The sequence below is a fragment of the Neomonachus schauinslandi genome, chromosome X (assembly GCF_002201575.2).
Source record: "Neomonachus schauinslandi chromosome X, ASM220157v2, whole genome shotgun sequence".
Classification (NCBI taxonomy): domain Eukaryota; kingdom Metazoa; phylum Chordata; class Mammalia; order Carnivora; family Phocidae; genus Neomonachus; species Neomonachus schauinslandi.
Window position 1 is genome coordinate 23,869,783 of NC_058419.1, and position 23,896 is coordinate 23,893,678.

Below are 23,896 nucleotides of genomic sequence, written 5' to 3' on the forward strand. Positions count from 1 at the left end.
GTATACCTCACTAGAGGAAAAAATGATTGGTGTTTAAATTTGAAAAAAAAAAGTTCAGGTTCTTATTTATTTCAGAACCTAGAGAGAAAATGTTCTTTTGTGAGCTTAATTCTTTGCATACCTACTTCACTAATAGAGTTAACCTTGATGATGATGTGTCTGCTTATCAAGGCCAATTTGGGGGCTTGATGAAACCTCAAACAGAAGGAGTTTCCAGTTTCACATAGGGAATATGAGATTGGCTGCTATCTAAGGAGAGGTGATATTTATAGGAAGGAATGAAGCTGTGGAGATAGATTCATTTTTAGGAAGGCTGGATAGTGTTTCTCTAATCATCTCATCCCCACCCTCTCAAATGTGTGGCTCCTACATGGAACCTTTCTGTTATTAAATACTTAATCCATAGCACTTTTTTTTTCTTTTCAAACTGCCCCTTTCTACCTTCTCTGGGTTATATTCTCCTATATCCAAATTTATTACATTTTCCACAGTACTTCCACTGTTCTAAAGCACTTCATCTCTTCTCAACTGACAGTGGTGCTACCCCTCTCTATTTTTAATCCTCTCTCTTTCTCCATCAGTTTTTTCCTCACATGCACAAACACCATCCATCAACCCCTGTACTCCTTGTGTTGCTTTGCCTCTGACTCAAAACTTTTACAATCAGGGTGTTGGATGAAGTCAGTTATAAATGAATATTATCCCGTAAATTATATGATTAAAAAATTAGATGGACAAAGTCCTTTATGACAGGATTGATGGGTTTGTGTGCTTTTTTTTAATCTTATTTTGCTTAGGAAAAGAGATTTTCAGAGTTGAAAAAAATACAGTTTACCTCCATAAAGTCATACAAGATATGGGTCCATTCTCAAAAAAACAATGGTAGAGTCACTTTATGAAAATAAGTTCCACAAATAATTTCTCTGAGAAATTGAGATACTGAGAAACCTTTCTGAGTGGCAGTGAAGTCCCCAAAGGTGGGTGAAAAAGTATGTATTTAAAAGTGTGTATTTGAAAAGTATGTATTTGATCAGTCTTTAGTAGGAGTATCACCTTCTCAAGTACTTAAGAAAAGGATTGCACGATGGAGCACAATTTCTCTGACTTCTCAGATCTAGAGTTGATTTGATAAATGCAACACATTTCCATCATTATAAGAAAAAAATGACTATTACCACAGAGAAATAGATGGGTTATTTTGCTTAATTTAGTCCCATCACTTGCTCTTTCTGTGGGACTATCACTCAATCTAGCTTATTATAAAAAATACACATAAGGTTTTTTGATAGCTATGGAATCAACCTATGACATTACATGGTGTTTTTTTTTTTTTCTTTTTTAAAGTAAACACTATACGCAGTGCAGTGTGGGGCTGAAATTCAGCAATCCCAAGATCAAGATTCACATACTCTACTGACTGAGCCAGCCAGGTGCCCCATGACATAGTGTTTTTTATCTGTCTAAAATTTCTTTTATCTCTGGGTTGGTGCATTGATATTAAAATAGAGTCATTTTACATAGTTCTGTATTTAGGGCCTATAAAAATCAACATCTCTCAATAACACTTGATAATCCAAATCCATTGTTATAATATAATGTAATAGTTATGTAAGGATATTGTTCCCCATTATATATAGGCAACTTAATTATTCAGTGGCAACCACCAAAAAATTAAAAAAAAAAACCACTTATTTCATGGTACATAAAGATAGCACTATGATCTCAACCTGAATACTCCAATGAAAATAAATTATTTGGTCCTGGTTAGTATTTGTCATAATAATTCTCAGAAGAATGAAGTGTACTTTTAATGTCATTCTGGTTTATGAAAGACTATAAACTTAAAAAATTTCATAACTTTGAACTTTAACCTTTTCAGTATTCTTCAGTTTGATTGGCTCCATGTGTACTTCTTCCATCGAGCTACAGAAGTTGTAAACAATAGAAAATAGAAATGGCTAATGAATCATACTTTGGGACATGGAAAAGGTCAAAGTTGTACAGTTTATGATTATCTTCTAGAGAATATATAGGGCATTAAAATTCTGATGCTACAGTCTTGTGACAAAGAATATAATGAGAACTATAAATAATAAACTGTATGACATGAATCTTCTTGTGACAATGATTATAACTTACAATAAGAAATACTTAACCCATTCCCATTACTAGCAGAAGAAAGGGCTACTTTGATGATGTTTATCTTTTCCTTTTGCAGTAAAGAGCTATTTAAGCCACAGAAAAGAAAGGGAAAATGTATATGTTCAAGAATGTTGAATATATTGCATTAGGAGCACTTTCTAAAATGAATAGGATGTTGTGTTATAGGTTAATATTTGCTTATGTTATACTAAAATAATTTAAAAATAGCAATTTTAAGGCAAATCATGTGTTTAAAAAGTTTGACTGTCATTGAGGATGCCAGCACCTATGGTAACAAAATGATACATTATTTCCATACAGAGGGTGTGAATAAACAAAAATATTTACATTTTACTTGCATTTAACAACAGGATCCTAGGCTTATTCCATACTTGCATTCACTGAAATTTGTTATATAGGCACAGAGCTTTACATAAACTAAAGAAAATATATTCATCCTACATCACGGAGTTATAAATAAAACTTCAATGCTTCAATTTGTTAATAGCTATTTTTTTATTGCTCCTTATAGGTATTCAGTGTTTAGAAATGACACAGAAAATAACAAACATAGGGTGTTAGGAGAGAAAACAGAGTTGAAAACCAGCAGATTGTGTTGGTGGCACTTTCTTGTTACAGAGAATTTGTCATGGATTTTTGTAATTGTGAGTAGTCTTTCTGAGCCTTTATCACTCTACTTCCTTTGAGAAAGAAAATGTATCCTGTCCTGCTGTCACTTACCACACCTTTTGGCAACTCTCCAAAGATTCAGCACTACTGTTGACACGACAACTTGATTTCTTGTCAAAATATCTTTTAACATCTGGCTCAAAAGGTATTTTTGATGACTATAAGCATGCCCAACTCCTCTGTTCATTAAGGCTGAAAATTCAGTAAGTGTTTGGTACACTGGGACTAAGCTACCTCATAGTGAGCAACTGTCAAATGATTAGCTGAATACTTCTGCTCAACCCACTACAGTGTATTGATGGAATTGTGCCAACCTTAGGACATACACAGAATGAGGGGAATTTTAGCAAGCACTATCCAGATGTTCCTTCTAAGCCCTGCACTATCACCTGTAAATTTAGAACAATCTATTATTAAATAAATGGAGAAAAAGAAACTTTATGGAACCATGTGCTTTCTTTGTCAGAGTAGCAACAAACCTGTTATTGGTGCTAAAAACACATTAATGGTTTTGTTTATAGGCGAGGTGTCTTGTGGATCTACAGGTTTTCTCAGCTTTTAACTTCTTACATCACCTACACCATCAGCTCTGGACATGAAAAATGCTTGTTTGAAGAATCATTCTCTAAAGACGTTTCTAATTTAGTGGTTGTTCATACAGAGTGGCGCTCTGTTTTAGGGCATTTTACTATATAGTGAATTGAGTTGTGCAGTGGTCAGAATGACCATCTTTCCACTCTGCATGCTGTGCTTCTATCTGTCACTAATATTTGAAAAAGCTCCTATCCAGGTATTGTGATAATCTTTCAGAACCATCATTATAATAGGGCATTGCAGCACATTATAGAGTACAAACAGCCAGTATCTGAGAAAATAATTCTATGTGAGTAAAATATTTTCATCTGTTTAAAAGTTCTGAGTAGATAGTAGCCCTGTGTTCAGGCAAAAGGTGAAGGGACCAGCCCTGTTCCACCTTGTCCCTGGACTTTTATAAAGCCAGCTCTGTATATACCATGTTCTCAGTAACAGTGTAATATTGAGGGGCAAACTAGTTCATGTTTGAAGCAGTGATCTACAACTCTATCTCCCCTGCACCCACCCCCTTTTTTTTATGAGAGAGAGCGTGTGCAAAGGGAGAGGGAGAGATAGAATCTTAAGCAGGCTCCATGCCCAGCACGGGTCTGGGGCTCCATCTTACCCCTGAGATGATGACCTGATTCCAAATCAAGAGTCAGAGGCTTAACCGACTTACCCCCCCAAGCGTCCCTCCCCTGCCCCTTTTCTTTCTTCACTTTCAGCCTGGTTCTGCCTCTAACTGGCTGTTAAATGTTGGTTAGTACTCTCACTGGTCTCATCCTATTCTTACCCATTGTGCATTTTTTTCTATTACCTAGACTTTGGTCTACTTTATGGACTTTAATTTTCCCATCCTGCTCTGAGCAAACCCCATAACCTTAGGTAGGTAGTAATTCCCCACCCTGGATTTGGCCTAACAAGAACCCAAATGACCCTCCCGCAGTCACACAGCTGCAAGCCAAGGCTAGGGATTCAACTAAGCTACTTACAAAGTACTACCACTACTGCTTTAATTTCCTTAAAGTTAGAAAACAAAAGCCAGGGTTTAAGCTCCTGGGGTGGCGTTTTTAAAAATAATTCGCAATATTTCAAACTTTAGAATCTTTATTAAATCTCCAAACATGTAATGCACATCAGTGCTAAGCAAAGTGTAAGAGGGTAGGGGGTTTCAAATATAAAAACATAAATGAGTAATTTTCACCTCTTCCCCCAACCTTTTTTCCCCCTCCCTTTTTTGTCATCAGTTGTTCTCCCTGTTTGAAGGCGCAGGAGCCGGCATGCCCCAGGAAGGAAAACTGGCAAAATAAGAAGGCAGTGGAGGACCAAATATTGGGGGTGGAGCAAAAGCAATAGGCATAGCAAGAAATGGACTGAAACTCGGAGGTCGAGGAGGTACAAAGCAATGAGCAGTAGGACAAGAAGGTAAACCGGGAGTACCGGAAGACAAGGCGGGAGGCCTCGGCCAATTCTCCACGGGGTGCTGGGGGCCTCCGGGTGGGAAAGAAACATGAGCCAGCCTTTCCTTGCCGGCCATTCTTGTATTTCCTGGAGGCAGCTCCATCATTACCCCTGATCTAACCGTGGGGATATGTGGGGGGCCTCTTACTTGTGGAGCCCTGGATGGAAAGAACCCCTGACCTCGTGGCAAAGCCATGTATAACCTTGCATTATAGCCACCTCTCTCGGTGCCCCCACTGCTGACCCTTGCCCCCCCTATCATCAGTGCGGGAGGGCTGCCAGAGAATTCCTGGGACACATTAATGGAATCCTGTCCCCTAAGCCTCCAGCCTGCCAGCCCCCCAGAGCTATTTACTTCTGCTGTTGCTAGGGACTCTTCCGTAACAGCAGGTGGTGGCCCATAGCGGTGTTGGTGAGCTCTTGAACTGTCGACAGGAATGCAGGCTCCTGCTGTCTCAGAGGGGCGCTCCAGCTGCTCTCTCGCCAGGTCAGTCAGCACACTGAGGGGAGGTCTCTGCAGGAAGCGATGGTGGCCCCAAGGCTCCGCATCATCTTTTGGCATGGAACTAGGACACTGGAGGGACACGTCGTCGGGGCGCGGCTCCCGCATCCCACACTCATCTGCAGCTACTCCACTGGGCGAAGAGGCGTGCCCACCAAGGCTTGCAAAAATAGAAATGAATAAATTAATAGGAAATGCAGTGATCTGAGAGTATCTGAAATATGTGATGGATTAAACTCGCTGGAATATACAAGGGGAAAGGGAAAGCCTATCTCCTCCCACGTAAAAAGTCAGCAAGCACTTTTTTAGCCCACGTTCACTGTACCAGGTGGCTTCTTTAAACAGACAACCCGATTTCCCTTTCTGGCTTTCTTGTGGCTCCACCCCATTCCCCAAGTCCCCACCTCCTCAAGGTAGCAAGGAAGCGGAGAAGACCCAGAGAGCGGCAAGCGCAGGCTTGCGATAGAAAACAGCAGCTCTTTCCAGTTAACACCCCCTCCTCCCCCCACGTAGGACCTATGATCCACTAAAGCCCAGCATTCAGATTCTGGCAGGAGTGTCCTGGAAAGTCTTGTGAGGAAAGACTTTTTTTTTTTTCTTTCTCCACAGAAGTAAAAGAAATGTTATTTGTGTTAACAAACATTCCAGTTTGTCTCTCTGAAGCACCATTCAACATTTGCAACAGAATTTTGTTAAAATTTTCTTTCATTCAACCCGTACCACACCCTAGAGAACGAATTTCCTCAAGTTTAACACCAACTATTTAGACTACGGATTTGCAACATTTGTTTCAAAATTACATTTAAGAATTGCTGCCCTTAAATCCAGTATTTTTAGTACCTGAGTTTGTGTCCTACAAGGTTTTGTCTGTGATCCCCTCCTGCACTCTCTCCAACCCACTCGTCCCTGTCCCAGTTACACAGAAAAACAATTAAAACTGCCTTTTGCCTTCAAAATTAAACAGTTCTACTCAGTTTTGTACTTACACATTTTCAATACAAGCCATGGAGAAAGTTGATCAGGAAAACCTCCGTGAGGTGATGGAGAAAACCAGCTGAATGCCCACGTAGGCCAATTCCGTCTGGAGAGCGGACTTGTGCTTCTGCCTTAAAGCAGCTTGGCAACTCGAGTGAAGCCAGGGACCAACTGCTTCTTTCTAGATTTGGAGTTCTCTTTCTGAGGTTACCAGTTGCTAGGGAAGGGAGGGAGAAAAGGAGTGAGGAGGGGGAGGGGATAAATCTGTGACACTCCTTTGAAGCTAAAAGTAGAACTCCTTTTTGCATAGTAGTAGATGGATGGTAAGGGCATTCGTTAAGTTAACCCTGTTGCAGCCCAGATGGAAAGACAAATCATTTCAAGATTTTAGAAGAATCATGGAGGCATGGTAATTTATTAAGAGTTATTTCTAAAGTTTTAGTTAAGAAAGGTAGTTACCATGTCTTTACCTTAAGTTTGGAAATACAAACATTGAGCACTGTACCATGCCTAGTCTTGTAATTTAAAATTTCAGTTTTGAAGATGCATACTTGGTGGAGAACAGAAGTTTATGGGGTTAAATTGGTTTTCAATCAGGCTCTCTTGTGAAGATGAAACAAAAATAGCGTTATAAAAAAATTACCCTAAAAATCATATTGGCTTTTATTTTTTAGTCCCTCAATTTGTGTTTTTTTCTACCTTCTAGTTTATTGGTTCTGTATGTTCGTGTTTGTGGGTGTGTCTGTGTGTGTGTTATATATTTCCTGTAATAGAGCTCTGTAAATATACATTTTTCCTGTAATAGAACCCTGTAAAACTTCTCTACAAGAGGGAAGGGGAATAAAAGGCATAACAGATATCATAAATGTATGAATATTAGCTCAGATTTCACCTTGTAACTTCTTTGCATAAGGCACTTTCTGTTTTCCAGCCTAAATTTCATCTTCCTCCTCCATTTTAAACAAGTACACTTACCCCGCTTTTATCTTCTGCCATTGATGTACAGATTGATTGCTCTAAAATTACAATGGCCATCCCCTCATCTAAGATTACTAATCTTGCTCTAGGATAAAGCCATAAACTTGGCTCCCTTCCTTAAATTTACCTGAGAATTGTGCTTTTCAGACGATACCTTCAAGACTTTAAAGTCTTTCTTTATTCCCAATATCAGAATATGCTGTTATATTTCAAAGGTTATATAATTTTTTTCTTAAAGAAAGATAACAGACTCAAATATGATATGTTTCAATTTACATATGGAATGTGTGTGTATGTGTGTGTGCATGTATGTGTACAGTGGATAAGTATAAAATACTAATGCAAAGGAATGGTCAGTGCTGCGAAACAACACAATTCATGATAGAAATAACCTTTTGGGTCTCCAAGTCCACATCTTCCTGCCAGGGTGCCTTGTCCTGGTCTGTACAGTACTGATTTTGTTTTGTTTTGTTTTGTTTTAATCTCGTTGAAAGATGAAAGCGGCATGCTTCCAACATTTCTCCCAGAAGAATCTGTTCACTTGCCTAGCATGGTTCACTATTAAGAAATTTCTTGATTCCCCAGCTTCGTTTATATTTTTCTTCAGTTTATTATTTCCTTGCTTTTTTACATAAGAAAAATCGTTATTAGCAATGTAATTGTGGTGGAGCAGTAAAGTTTTCTTAACACTTGCTAGGTCAGAGGGATAAATCAACGTGGGCTAATGCTTAATAGGTGGTAAATCATATTTACATAGTTTATGCTTTTTTTCCTGAATAATGGCAAGGAAGCCCCAGGAAACCCTTTTATGCCTACCAAGCTATTGCAATGATGGGCTGGTTTACCTAGAAATGCCTGTTTAGTAAAAATATATTAATTGGATTACATAAGAGTGGAGTTATAATATAGACATCAAATAGCTGGGCACTGTGACAAAGCCAATGGCACCAGATCATTTTCCAAAACCATAACAGGTATTATAAATTTATGGATACTAGCTCAGATTTTGCCTTGTACCTTGTTAGCTTTTGTGCAATGAATGTTTACTGAATGCCTACTGCATTGACTATTTGGTTCAGTGTGCCTTATAACACAAAGTTAAATATGCAGTTAATGGAGACTTCAAGGAATAGTCAAACTTTCTGGGGAGACAAAATAACATCTATAAAAGAATCAAAGAATGGTATAAAAAATAAACACAGACAACTCACTACATGGTGTAAACTAATACCACAATTAAAATTCAGAAGACGGAACTATAATTTTAGGTTAAAGTAGCTGTGAAATATTTCACATGGAAGGATCAATGTGATATACATGGCAGAAGAGGAAATGGTATTCTGTGTCAAGAATAGGTAATTAGTTGTACCAATCAGGTAATATTTGAAGGCATTCACATTTTATAAAGGAAAAACTGGAATCATCTCAAAACCTACCTTTTGAAAAAAAAAAAAGCAGTTGAGCTACCTCAATTATCCATTGAGCTCTGAAAATGAAGTAGTAAAATGTATGTTTTTTTGTTTGTTTGTTTCTTTGCGTGATTGCTTTGGAGAGGGAAAAATGGGTAATGGAAGTTGAGGATTTGCCAAAAAGTAGCTTAGTTGTGAAAGCAGCTAAGATATAAATGCCTTTCATTACCCATGGCCTCTTATTTCATGACACAGCTCTAGCATCTCTCAAAAGGTTTTGAAGACTTTATTGAAATGCTAAGTAAGGACCATAGAAGGATATATTTACTTTTGCACAATAATTATGATGTCATTAAAAACGTGGTTATACTGCCAAATCACGCTGTTGGGTTTTTTCCAAAGAAATTTTGCAGATGTGTATGTGTATAAGCAGAGTTTCATTTAAAATGCATCCTTTCTCTTTTACTTAGAAAAAGAATCCAGGGAATAGAGACATAAGAATGGCTTTCTCTGTTTTCATCAGGCTAATCAGGAAGTGATGAGATTGTCATGCTGATCTCTGGGGGACTGTTGTCAAAAGATTCCATCCGTTACTCACTTTCAAAATGCAATGTAACTATTCTTGTGGAAAGCTCTGCAAGTTTAGGATTCAAAAAATACTTCTTAAAGATAGACCAGATATTTTTAAAGGTCTGTTGCTATATAATTCAACAAATTAAAAAAGCATGAGATTAATGAAAGCATGATATTTATTATCCCAGAATGGGTCAACCAGCATTATTCAGCTGCACAACTATGAGTGATACTCCTGTCCTCTCTGACACCAGCTGTCCTGCAAACCCTATGTGGTAAGTGATGAGGATGAACAGGTGAGAGTATGGTTATTTCACCACCAGCACTTGCAAAAGCAACTAACAATATATGCCTCACTGCTGGACCTATTTGTATGAAGTTCAATAGACTGTCATTGCTTTTCTCAAGTTCTTTGCTCCAGATTTAAAAAAAAAAAAAATTTAGTTTCAAATCAGGTATTTATGGCAGTTACTCCAAAACAGGTTATTTCTTTGTATAAATCAGAAGCTATCAGTTCCTTGAACATCTATCACTCTATTTTTTCTTGATCTCCTGAGAGTGAGAACTGGAAATTAAGTAGCAATAGGGCAAACCAAATGAGAAAAAAGAAGGAAGGAAAAGGAAACCAAGTTTTTTTTGTTTTTGTTTTTGTTTTTACCACTTACTCTGTACCAGACATCTAATATATTTTGTCTCATTTAATATTCACAGAAAGCTTTTTTTTTTTTCTTTTTTTTTTTTTTAAGATTTTATTTATTTATTTGAGAGAGAGAGAATGAGAGAGAGCAAGCACATGAGAGGGGGGAGGGTCAGAGGGAGAAGCAGACTCCCCGCCGAGCAGGGAGCCCGATGCGGGACTCGATCCCGGGACTCCAGGATCATGACCTGAGCCGAAGGCAGTCGCTTAACCAACTGAGCCACCCAGGCGCCCCTTCACAGAAAGCTTTTAAGGCAGTTGTTATTATTATACCTATTTTAGAGATAATAATAAAAAGGGTTGGAGAAGTTGAGCATTTTTTTCCCTGAGGCCCCACAGCTAGTAAATGGCAGACAATATTCAGATACAGCCAATCTGACACCAAAGCCCATATTTTTCCATTTAACCGCATGGCTTCCTAATTGTAGTTGTAGGTGAATCACATAGGTGGCTCAGATCAAAACATGTGTACCAGATCTGAGTTTAGTTTATTTAATTCATGGACTCACTGACTCATCCTAAGGTAGTTCTGCAATAAAGAAATCATCCAAGCTGCAATGCATCCCAAAATGCCTGCCTATGCAGGAATGCAGCAGGTGAAAATTAGGCATTTGTTGGTACTATGGCAAAATGGTAAAGATTAAAAACCCTGCATGGAGCAACTGGGTTGGTGACAAAAAAAAATAAATTAGCCATAACACAGCACTGAGTGACCATTACTAACAAACTAATTTTAATATGTGCCCAATATTACCAATATTAAACTTAAATTAATTTTGAACTCTTGAGCTATAGGATTCTTCATATTTTTTCTATGCACTAAGTTGAAACTGAGCCTATAATTGTTGTTAGGTCATCCACCTTCCAGTATTGGAGCAACTGGAAGAACTTAGAGTTAACTCTGTGTGTGTGTGTGTGTTGGGTGAAATGGGGAGTAGGGTTGAGTTGTCCAGGTGAGCTATTAATGATAACTCTGGAGAATATCTTTCTGAATTAGAGATGTATTAATTTAAAAATAAAAGTACTGTATTTTTTTAAAAGATTTTATTTATTTATTTGACAGAGAGACACAGCTAGAGAGGGAACACAAGCAGGGGGAGTGGGAGAGGAAGAAGGAGGCTTCCCGTGGAGCGGGAGCCCGATGCGGGGCTTGATCCCAGGAACCTGGGATCATGACCTGAGCCGAAGGCAGACGCTTAACCATCTAAGCCACCCAGGTGCCCCAAAAGTACTGTATTTTATGTTCACATTGGTATATATTATAAATTAACATACAAACATAGACGAATATGTAAAACAAGGAAATTTAATGAAAAATGTTAGTTTACCATAGCCCATTAGACTATAAATCGATAATGATTACATAAACATATATGTATTTTCCCCAGGCTAGAATTAATTGGTAAGCAAAGGAGATGAAGCCATACTTAATTTCTTGAGCACTTGGTCTGAAAAACAAAAACTATTTTAGTTTCTTCTTGCTCGTAATTAAGACACTGTAAATTCATGTTGAAAACATTTTATCAAACTTTATTAAGATGAATAATATGTGCCAAGTTGTTGAGAGCATTGGTTCTGGAATCAGAGGAACACTGACCTGGTTTTAAGTCTCAGCTTTACAATTTACCAGTTTTGTGAACTTGGGCAGTTTTCTTAATTTCTCTGATGCTCACTCTCCTCATTTGTAAAGTGAGATTATAGAGAGAATTATATTAAATCATTTGTGAAAAGTAACTGTTATATACTAGGTGATTAAAATATAATCCCTTGCCTTGTACATATTAGATTCAGTTTTATATGTAAAATGGGGAAGATGATACCTCTCTTAAGCTATCTCAGGGCAGTTGAGAAATTTAAATATGATAATTATGTGAAACTGCTTTGCAATCAGGCTAATGTAACCCTGGGTGATATTTCAGGGGCAAGAGGACTTTAGGGCACACTTTAAATAGTACTGTGTGGGTGGTCGCCTATTCCACTTACACCTAAGGCCATTTTTTATTTCCTAAATCATTAAGGTGGGGAGGATTAGCTACACTATTTAAAAAGCCGCATGGTGTAAATACTTTAAACTTTTCAATTGGTGCTGCATAAATCTCACTCATTGTTGTATATAATGCAGTAGCTGTGTTAGAATAAAGAGTCTGCATTTTTGTATTTGACTATATGTTTAATTGGATTTTGGAATCTTGTGTTTCACAGCAGGAAATCTTGTTTTTCACTGAAAGCTCCTGTGGTGATTAGAATGAGAAGCCTGAAAAAAAAAAGAAGGTTGCTTTGGCTTCCTGATAGTGAAGATTTGATTGATTCTCTAAACGACTTGCTACATTAGAGAAAATAATAATTTTTCCCATTCCAGTTGCCCCCCCTACCCTATCCCTCTCAAATGGTCAAATAAATAGTTTGCTGAAGAAAGTGTTAACATTTTTATAGACTGACAGTAATTCAGTGTTCAAGAAAATTTGCTCATGAACTCAAAATTAAAATAATAATAAAGCCCATCCAGAGAGACCATTCTTAATTCTTGTCTGAATTATGCTGTGTGCCTATGCTGGAAGATTATTAGCAGATAACAGGAATCTTACTCAGATAACAAAGTCTCAACAGCCCTCTAGTAATATCTGAACCAAAATGATGAACCCTTCTAGAGGCACTTGCTCAAACCAGAGCAAGTGGTGGCATGGGCTATTGCACTATTTCAGGTAACCTATACATTTATTTATGTCTGTGGTTCCCAAATTTTACTGAGTAACAGATTCACTTGGAGATCTTATTAAAATAGAAGATTCCCGGGCTCCACGTCCAAGATTCTTATTTAATTGATTGTAGTGGGATCCAGTTATCTGCAGTTGAAATATTTACCAATTCTGATGTAGTGGTCTTCAGATCAAAACAGAGAAATACTGACTAGATGGTCTTATGGCCTTGAAGCCTAGCCTTCTGGGGATGAACCCAGCCTTCTAGTGGGCACTCTTATTCTCTAGGTCGAACCTACAGACCAGGTATGGGAGCACTAAAACATAAAACCTTTTTTGACCATAACCAATGCCTCAGTTCTTGTTGTTCCATAAACCTCCAAATATGATTACTTTTGAACAGATGTGTTGAGTTTAGTTCATCTAGAGCAGCAATTCTAAAAGTGTGGTCTGGGGAAAACTAGGGTTGTCAAGATCCTTTTGGGGAGTCCACAGGGTCAAAATATTTTCACTATTATATGAAGACATTATTTGCTTTTTTCACTCTTACTCTCTTAAGAGTAAATAAAGGAGTTTTCCAGAGGCTACATGACATGAGATGTCAGTGCTTTGATGACTAATGCATATGATGTAAGAAACATGTTAGGGTTCGAAGCTGACAGCCAAGAAAGAATTCTTGAGACGTCTTTGGTGCAAAAAGGTGATTTTATTAAAGCACAGGGACAGGACCCGTGGGCAGAAAGAGCTGCACTGGGGTCATGAGGAGTGGCCCATTAGATACTTTCAAGTTGGGAGGGGGTTTAGGGATAGTGAAAGTTTCCAAAGGAATTTTTTTTAAAGAGTTTATTTATTTATTTGACAGATAGAGACACAGCGAGAGAGGGAACACAAGCAAAGGGAGTGGGAGAGGGAGAAACAGACTTCCCGCGGAGCAGGGAGCCCGATGCGGGGCTCGATCCCAGGACCCTGAGATCATGACCTGAGCTGAAGGCAGATGCTCAACGACTGAGCCACCCAGGCGCCCCTCCAAAGAAATTTTTATACGTTAAAGTAGACTTACAGGATCCTGGGGGGGGTGGTCAGGCTAAGGATTGCCTTTTGCCCTTAGCAAAATATTAACATTGAGGCAGTTGAGTCCCTAGAGGAATGTCACTCTGCCTGTTTCAAGGACTTATCAATGGGCTGTAGGTAGTAAGGAAATTTAATATTTTTTCTTCTGCCTTTGTTTCCCACATCACATATGTGCTTGTATATTCCTGTGTTTTAAAATTTTCTCAGTTTTAATTTCTAATATGGTGAATATTGACAGATATAACCTACCTAAACACAAATTCACTGTGGAGTTATGAATAATTTTTAAGAGTATAAAAAGGCCCATAAGGCACCTGGCTGGCTCAGTCAGTAGAGCCTGAAGCTCTTAATCTCGGGGTTGTGTGTTCAAGCCCCACCATGGGTGTAGAAACTGATGTAGGAAACAAAGGCAGAAGAAAAATCATTAAATTTCCTTACTACCTACAGCCCACTGACAAGTCCTTAAAACAGGCAGAGTGATATTCCTCTAGGGACTCAACTGCCTGGATGTTACTACTTTGCTAAAGGCAAAAGGCAACCTTAGCCTGACCCCCAAGATCCTGTAAGTCAACTTTAACATAAAAATTCCTTTGGAAACTTCCTTTATCTCTAAACCCCCCAAGATTCATGTTGGTAATCATTCCCCAAACATATGGCCCACCGATATACATCTGAAGGGTCTCATGACTCAGGTTTTTATTAGACTATAATAAATGACTTTTTGTCAACTATAGCTAGCCCCCTCAAGGTCCTGGAAACCTTGCTTCCAAAATTCCTTAGAGACTTACGCTATCCCTAACCCCCTCCCAACTTGCAAGTTATCTAATGGGCCACTCCTCATGACCCTGGTGCAGCTCTTTCTGCCCACGGGTCCTGTCCCTGTGCTTTAATAAAATCACCTTTTGCACCAAAGACGTCTCAAGAATTCTTTCTTGGCCATCGGCTTCGAACCCTAATGTCTTTCCTACATGAGAGATCACTTAAAATTTTTTTTAAATCTTTAAAAAAAAAAAAAGAGTCTAAAGTGGTCCTGAAGCTAGCATCCATCTTGTCAGTTCAGATGAAAGAATAAACACTAGAGGTCATATTGGACCAGCTAAGGAACTTGTAGGAATGCAACCCCACTAGTTTACAAGCAATTAATCAGCACCACCCTAAAGATATAATCATCCGATGTACTTAATGAAATCTTTAACGTAAAGAATAAAGATATTTTTTTTTCAGATTCCAAGTCTTTTGAGATGGAAAAGACCAACAGGGAACCAGATGAAGCGTCACCAGAGCACCTGCTAGCATGACTTCATGGGCTTCCAATCAGTGGCATCCACCTACTCAGGAGAGGAGACCCCTGTCCCAAATTTTGCCCTTAAAAACCCTCACTTGCAAGCCATCAGAGGGTTTGGAACTTTTGAGCATTAGCCCTCCCCTACCCCCCTATCCTCCTCATTCTCCTGGGTGGCACCACACAAATAACCTATCTTTCTTCACTGCAAACCTCAGTGTCAGTTTTTATTTGCTTACTGTGCATCAGCTGGATGAACTCTTACTCTGTTCAGTTATAGCCCCAGATCAAAAAGTTTTAAAATGTGTGTTTTATTTCACCAAGCATAGTTTTAAATGTACATCATTTAATATAAATTGATGAAATTGCTCCCAAATCTCAAGGAAATTTCGAACCTTGTTAAAATATTCAGATTCTTAATTTTTGCATCCGTTTATAAATCCTTAAGATGGAAATGAGTATTATAAGACAAAACAACAATTATTGACTTATTGGATGTCTCCTGTATTATCAATTATTATGTAAGCCACTACATATGAGATAAAATATGTTTTGGCTTGAGGAACTTACATTCGTTTGGGGAAATAAAAATGAGTCATATTAAATAAATGTCTAATTGTAGAATGTTTACATTACTTTCCTTAAAATTAATCAAAAGCAAAGATGGGTGGAAGCTAAGCAATCTAATCACAGAGGATTTCTCAGGAGAGACAAAACTGCAGTTCTACTTCAAAGGATGAAAAGGATTTGAATAGGAAAAAAAAGTTCTCAAATTAAATCTATTCCTAAAAACTACTACAAATAGACTTTAAGGGAGATTTTAATTTTCATTCTTGAATCTTTTTATATCATTTGATTTTTTAACTTAACATCACTTTACTAAACAATAACATTATTTTTAAACAACAAAGAATATTCTCTCAGAGATCTAAAATAATATCCAGACTATTTGGGGCTAAAACATGCTAAAACACTTGCCTCAGTGTCTTAGAAATTAAGTAGAAACTGTTTTTCCAGTGGAGTTAACTCAAATAATTATCACAGACTTTTTTTCCACTTTTGGCCTTTGACCAGAGCCACATAGAAAATTGTCACCAAAGCCTGGCTTCAAAATCAGATATTCCCTTTGTTTTCACTCTATGCAGCTAGTTCATTTTTATATACCTCTGGGTAAATTTGTTTTTTTTTTTTTACTCTGTTTTATGTATTTTTAACTGGTCAGATTATTTTGGACTGAAGGCATGTGGTGAGACTTAAGCGCTCTCTAGGGAGCTCCAGCTAACATTATATATGGAGTGTCCAGTTGCTGGATTGCTTGCTTCCAGAGCTCTGTAATGGCTATTGGGAACTTTTCCAACTGCTCCAGAGAAGGAACCAATGTCTTTTCTCTATTCAGTACTGACAATGGCTTGCAATTCACTTTAAAATTTCCCCATGATGATCCCTTTCTATTATATCAGCAGTAAATGAAAACAGTAGTTCCTGCTTTTGGTAAATTCATCAGACTTTATTTTTATACTGGAGAAAAAATCACCTTTATTATTATATTTGGGTCCTTTTAGCTCTGTTGTGAAAGTCCTTGAAAAACTTTCCCATCTTCCAGTTGAAAGATCATTCCTATATGTTTACATTACATTCTTATGTGTTTATTGTGCATTATATTGCAACATTGTTTGGCTTCCATGAGATTAAAATAACAAAAAAAAAATTGATCTTTTGCCCTCTCCACCCTGTATTTTCAAGAAAATTTCACCATGATTTCACTGGACTTGAGAAAACAGCAGGGGAAAGAAAGTTTTAATTATGCAAATACAAAAATCATCAAAGGCGGGGTTAGATTTGGTGAAAGCTCAGCCTCCTTTTCAATATTTACTGCTTGTCACCAAATTAAATTTCAGATTATATTTAGTAAGAAGATTACAACATTTAAACAAATAACAACTTTATGCAGCAAAACCTAATTATATTTGCTTAGTCTTGTGCTTTGGATTACTCACAGTAAAGAGATTTGGAATTGCCAATATGAAGTTCTTAGTATTCATTATATCACACCCTCACAGGGGCTCAGAACCAGTTGCCCTAAAATGTGCCATTTCAGCTTGCACATATTTCAAGCTGAAAACAATCAAGACTGAAAAGATTTAGGAAGAAACTGACTTTCCCACTAACTGCTTAAAATAATTTAGATAAAGGACCTGCTCCAAGAAGAGAGCTATCACCATAGATAACTACATTATAATAAGAACTAAGGGTGGTAGGCAAGAATTTAGCAAAATATGTTTGTTAAAGTTCCTCTCTATGTCCTATTGTTTCTGTGTAGCCCAGAAAACATTTGTTTGCCAAAAACGTACTCTTTTTCATCTTCCTATGAATTGCTTTCCTTCCCTTTGAGGTCCCAGACCCTTACCTCCTTCTCCTTAGTTCAGAATGACTATACCTCATTTTACCTGTCTTTGGAATCTCTCATGTTTATGTGGATTCCCCACACATATATAATGTAATTAAATTTGATTCTCTCCTGTTAATCTGTCTCATGTCAATTTAATTCTTAAACCAACCAGAAGACTCTTGAGGGGTGCAGGAAAAGTTTTTCGCTTCTACACCTTATTATTTGCTAACAGAAGCTACATTTTATTTTATTTATATTTTTAAATTTGTTTGATTGTTTATTTATTTATTTATTTATTATTTATTTTTGATTTTTTTATTTATTCATTTTGAGACACAGAGAGAGAGAGAGAGCATGAGCAGGGAGAGCGGCAGAGGGAGAGGAAGAAGCAGGCTCCCTGCTGAGCCAGGAGCCTGATGTGGGGCTCGATCCCAGGACCCTGGGGTCATGACCTGAGCCGAAGGCAGAAGCTTAACCATCTGAGCCACCCAGGCGCCCCTATTTATTTATTTATTTGTAATCTCTACACCCAGTGAGGGGCTTGAACTCATGACCCAAGATCAAGAATCATAGGCTCTTCCAACTGAGCCAGCCAGGAGCCCCTAGAAGCTACATTTTAGATTCCACTACCTTCTAAACCCAAATTAAGATATGATATATCTACAAAATCATTTGCCCTCATGGCTTAGGTGAATTCACAGTTGATGCTACTCAATGTTCTGTTATAAAAAAAAAATTACAATACAAAATTAACTTGGAGATGAGTTTTTGGAAATGTAATAGGGTTTAAATATAAATTAATTTCATGGCAACATACCAGAATATGCCACCATATAACAGGAAATTGCAGTAAAAGGAAAATTGATGTTAATAGAGTCTTTAAAACTTAAAGGTGTAAAGAGAACTTATTAAGTAAATGTGACATTATATTTTATCCCTGTGAACTTATTATGTGCATTAATATAAGCATAAACATATTCCATCTATCTGTCAAACATTTAAAGGGTCCAAATCTTAAGTACCTCAGTATTGGTTGGTTTTTTGTTACTAAAGTATTTTATACACATTTTATCTAAAGTTTAGAATCCAGAAACAGTGATGGCAAACAAAATTTCATAAACATCTACTGTTTAGAAAGTTAAACATACTAAAAAATACTAAAAAAGATTATGCCAAGATTCTTACTGAAGTAAACAGTAAACATCTTAAAAAATCTTGAAGACTTTGGGTATGTGAACTAATGTAAGGTATACTATTACTAAGGCTATAACCAAATTCTTGAGAGCTGCACACCATGCTGATAAAGGGCTTCCACACTTGTAAGTCAGGGAACAAAAAGTGTATTATCATTTTTGCTGAAAATTTACTTTTAGCTGATCTCTGAAATTACCCATACCTCATACCCATCTATAGAAAATGAGTTTGAAAATCATACCACTGATCTCTTAAATAGCTTATCACTACTTTAAGTACAAGTGAATGAAATGAGCTACTGAGGTGATACTCAGTAAAAAGCTTTTGCCTCTTTCCAACCCTTCTGCTCTAAATACGCACCCATCTTTTGCTCTTTGGTATGTGTAAGATCAGATAGGACCTAGAAAACAGTGAGAGACAATGGTAAGAAGAACCACCGAGAAGAGTAGGCCTTATGCAAAGACAAAATGTCAAATGCCTAATTCTTCTGAAAGTTTTGAAGGAGGCAAAAAATAAATGTCTGGTCAGGAGTTACAGGCCAAGTTCCACAAATGTTTATTCTGTTGTTTATGTTTTTTGTTGTCATTCTGGAATTTAAAATAACTCTGAAAAAGCTATTGGATCAAAAAAAAAAAAAAGGAGAACTGACAACTACTCAAAGGTCAAAACTGATGATAAGTACTATTGTTAGCAAACCCTCTTGCTCAGCTGTAGACCCCCAGCTAAAACCAGAAATAGAGAAGACTGCTTAACTCATGCTCTAACTAAAACCCATCATGCTTGTTTCTTACTGCATCTTTTTGAGGCATTGATGATGTTTTACAATGACCTGGAACATCCCAACAGCCAGACCAGAAAAACCCTGATAGCAATGGAATGCCTAGAAGACAACACCCACATGTCCCCTTCCCTGCCCAAGATCATGGGCTGAACACATACCAACCCCCACCCATAATCATGTGCTCTTTGCCTGTTATCTTTTAAGTACCCCGCTGCCCCAACTTTTCTATAAAATTCAAGGTGTCCATCTTGTGGGTGGAGAGGTCAGTTGTTAAGGCTTGAGCCTGCCACCTCTCCCCACTGCTGGCACCCAAAACAAATTTCTCCCTTTCTCTTTTCTGAACCCTCATTTCTTGAGTTATTGGCTTCTTTTGCAACAAGTTTATCCAAGTTTGTTCTGCAATATTGTTGGCAAACCCAGCCAGAAGCTATGCTTTTGATTTGTCTAGCCCCCTTGGGATTCCCTGGGATGGGGCAGTTGGCCACAGCAGCACACTAGGGCTCAACATTTGTTTCCTGATTTAGTGGCTGTGATAGATCTCTTGGTAACACTATAGTGAATTAATTTACAACCACCTAGGTTTTTCCCCCTAATTTCTGACCTAATTACTTTTGTTTATAATGAAACTCCACCTAACACTATGGAGTTCAGTTTTATTAATTGTGAATTCTAGATGTAACTTGTGATAAAATTTAGTGTTTACAAAACTATTTTTTAATTTTTTTTTAAAGAATACCATGAGAGTTTTATTTTTTTTAAGATTTTTTTTTTAAAGATTTTATTTATTTATTTGAGAGAGAGAGAATGAGAGACAGAGAGCATGAGAGGGAGGAGGGTCAGAGGGAGAAGCAGACTCCCTGCCGAGCAAGGAGCCAGATGCGGGACTCCATCCCGGGACTCCAGAATCATGACCTGAGCCAAAGGCAGTCGCTTAACCAACTGAGCCACCCAGGCGCCCCTCTTTTTAAGATTTTTTAATTTATTTATTTGACACAGAGAGAGACACAGTGAAAGAGAGAGAGCAAGCAGGGGGAGTGGGAGAGGGAGAAGCAGGCCTCCCACTGAGCAGGGAGCCTGATGTGGGGGCTCAGTCCCAGGACCCTGAGATCATGACCCAAGCCAAGGGAGACGCTTAATGACTGAGCCACCCAGGCGCCCCTACAAAACTATATTTTAAATAGTTTACTTATTTATTTGAGAGAGAGAGAGAGCATGTGCTGGGGGAGGAGCAGAGGAAGAGGGAGAAGCATAATCACCACTGAGCTTGGAGCCCCACTTGGGAGACCATGACCTGAGCTGCAGTCAGCCATTTAACCAACTAAGCCACTCAGGTGCCCTTAAAAACTTTTTTAATGCTACTTATCAATTCTTCCCTCTTTTAAAGTGGCCAGTAGAAAATAAGAATGCACATAACTAAATAACCAGAATCATGGGAAATGGCAGTTGTAATTAATACTCCAGTGAGCTAAGGATAAAAGTAGAAATGTTCTAATTTATCTAGGTAGGAAAAAAAAAGAAATTTTCCCTTACTGTGTCTTTGAATATAGTGGCAAAGAGAGAGTAACGGCTCAAGAATTACCAGTGTGACCTTGGCTAAGTTATTTACCTTCCCCTAACTTCAGTTTCTTCATCAGTAAAATAAAGATAATAATATTACCAATCTTATAGGGTTGTTGGGGGAATTAAATAAAACAGTGCACATAAAACAATTAGCCCTGTGCCTGGTAATAGTCATTATTCAATAAACTTGTTACATCATTTAGGCAGAAATTTCCCAGATTTATAATATAGCTTTTGGAAATACTAAAATATTTACTTTTATAATTATTGTGCTGTGCTTCCAAAATAGGCATCCCTCTGTATTTGATCTCTAGTTATCTGTACTCACCCTTTGCAAACTCAGAAAACAAATATTTGAATAACTAGTCTCACTTGAAATTAAATATTCTATTACCTTGGCTAATATATGTCCCCTAGTTGGCATGGAGATGCTTCTGTTGTCAGAGGGAGGGTATTTCTTGGTAATTCATAAGTGTTTCCACAGTTGTCAGATTTGAAGAGTTGGAATAAAGAGAATTTCTGGGGCGCCTGGGTGGCTCAGTTGGTTAAGCGACTGCCTTCGGCTCAGGTCATGATCCTGGAGTCCCGGGATCGAGTCCCGCATCGGGTTCCCTGTTCAGCAGGGAGTCTGCTTCTCCCTCTGACTCTCCCCCCTCTCATGCTCTCTCTATCTCATTCTCTCTCTCAAATAAATAAATAAAATCTTTAAAAAAAAGAGAGAGAGAATTTCTTCATTGGAAGCATGCTTAAAAATGGTATCTTTGCAGATTTATAGGAATACAGTAAAGTGGGAGGATACAAAATCAATGCACAGAAACCAGTTGCATTTCTATACACCAACAATGAGACAGAAGAAAGAGAAATTAAGGAGTCGATCCCATTTACAACTACACCCAAAACCATAAGATACCTAGGAATAAACCTAACCAAAGAGGCCAAGGATCTGTACTCAGAAAACTATAGAATACTCATGAAAGAAATTGAGGAAGACACAAAGAAATGGAAAAATGTTCCATGCCCATGGATTGGAAGAACAAATATTTTGTTGTTGTTGTTGTTTTGTTGTTGTTGTTGTTTTTTAAGATTTTATTTATTTATTTGAGAGAGAGACAGAGATAGCGAGAGAGAGAGAGACAGCACAAGCAGGGAAGAGAAGGAGAAGCAGGCTCCCCACAGAGCAGGAAGCCCAATGTGGGACTTGATCCCAGGACCCTGGGATCATGACCTGAGCCAAAGGCACACACCCAAACAACTGAGCCACCCAGGTACCCGTAACAAGTATTGTTAAAATGTCTATGCTACCTAGAGCAATCTACACTTTCAATACAATCCCTATCAAAATACCATCAACATTTTTCACAGAGCTGGAACAATCCTAAAATTTGTATGGAACCAGAAAAGACCCTGAATAGCCAGAGGAATGTTGAAAAAGAAAACCAAAGCTGGAGTCTTAATGCTGAGGAGGAGGAAAGATGGCGGAGGAGTAGGGGATCCTATTTCAACTGGTCTGCGGAATTGAGCTGGATATCTACCAGACCACTCTGAGCACCCACAAAATCAGCCTGAAATGTAAGAAGATCTGGATCTCTACAAACGGAATATTGCAGGCGGTTGGTTTCAAGGTATGAAGCAGGGAGCCGTGAATCTGTGGGCACATATTGGAGGATAAGTGACAGCGGGAGGGTGCCTGGCCATGGAGATCCTACACTGCCGGTGAGCGACAGCCTCGCTCACTGGGGACAGGGCACAGACTCGCAGACCAGTAGCAGCGGGGAAAGGACTTTAGGGCAACCGCTGAGGCGGAAAACTGGAGCTGCGGGGTTGCACCTGCAAACAGGGAGCAGCTGGCGGTTTTAGGAGTACAAAGGGCAGAGACATGCCCCGACCTAGAGGCGAGACTGGGAGCGCTGAGGAGGAGTGCACAACCCAGGACGCTGCAGTTTACAGCAGCACGGACAGAAATGGAGACAAGTGTGGCCTGGAGAGTTCACTGAAGAACAGCCTGCCATCTCTCTGCTCTGAGGCAGAGGGTGGGAAATGGTCTCTTCTGCTTGACTCATGGAAGAGATGTGGAAAGCCACCAGGGAGAGCCGCCAGAGAACAAAAGCCCCCAAAACTGATTCCCACTGAGCCCATCCCCCACCACAGGGGTGCAGGGCAACCCCTCCCAAACAGGGGTGCCTGAGTAACAGCCGGCAGGCCCCTCCCACAGAAGACAGGCTGGGGGAACAAGAGGCCAGCAACCCTAAGGTCCCTAGAAAACAGGTACATCTTGCTTGGGTTCTGGTCAATAATTTAGACTCTATACATTCCCTCAACATCCCATCAACAGAATGACTAGGAGGAGGAACCCCCAAAATAGAAAAGACTCAGAGATTATGACTTATCCTGAAGATTTACAAATGGATGCAGATATAACCAAGATGTCGAAGATGGAATTCAGGCTAGCAATTGTGAAGACAATACTAGAATGGAGAAAACACTTAATGGCAAAATAGAGTCTCTAAGGGCAGAAATGAAAGCTGAATTGGCAGAAATTAAAAATGCTATCAATGAGATCCAATCCAACCTAGATAATCTAACAGCTAGGGTAAGTGAGGCAGAAGAATGAATAAGCGAACTGGAAGACAATATAATGGATAAAAAAGGAAAAGAGGAGGCCAGGGAAAAACAACTCAGAATCCATGAAAATAGAATCAGAGAAATAAGTGACACCATGAAGCGTTCTAATGTCAGAATAATTGGAATCCCGGAGGGAATGGAGAGAGAGAGAGGACTAGAAGATGTATTTGAGCAAATCGTAGCTGAGAACTTCCCTAATCTGGGGAATGAAACAAACATTCACGTCCTAGAGGCAGAGAGGACCCCTCCCAAGATCAAGGAAAACAGGCCAAAACCCCGGCATGTAATAGTAAAACTTGCA

General features: G+C 38.6%; 1 protein-coding gene across 1 annotated transcript; it reads right to left on the bottom strand.

Moving 5' to 3' along the window:
• Window positions 1-4,500: 4,500 nt before the first annotated feature.
• On the bottom strand, window positions 4,501-6,485 carry PRR32 (proline rich 32). The gene is made up of 2 exons (XM_021685910.1): window positions 6,355-6,485; window positions 4,501-5,528 (listed from the first exon to the last, which is right to left on the bottom strand). The coding sequence occupies exons 1-2, from the start codon at window positions 6,372-6,374 to the stop codon at window positions 4,649-4,651; spliced, it is 900 nt and encodes a 299-aa protein (XP_021541585.1). The 5' UTR covers window positions 6,375-6,485; the 3' UTR covers window positions 4,501-4,648.
• Between the last annotated feature and the right edge of the window lie 17,411 nt (window positions 6,486-23,896).

Bases quoted from the DNA above. Each gene is read 5' to 3' on its own strand.
- PRR32 (XM_021685910.1), bottom strand. From the start codon at position 6,374: ATGGCTTGTATTGAAAATGT. The intron at 5,529-6,354 runs GTAAGTACAAAA...TATTTTTGCAAG, and splicing joins ATGGCTTGTATTGAAAATGT to CCTTGGTGGGCACGCCTCTT.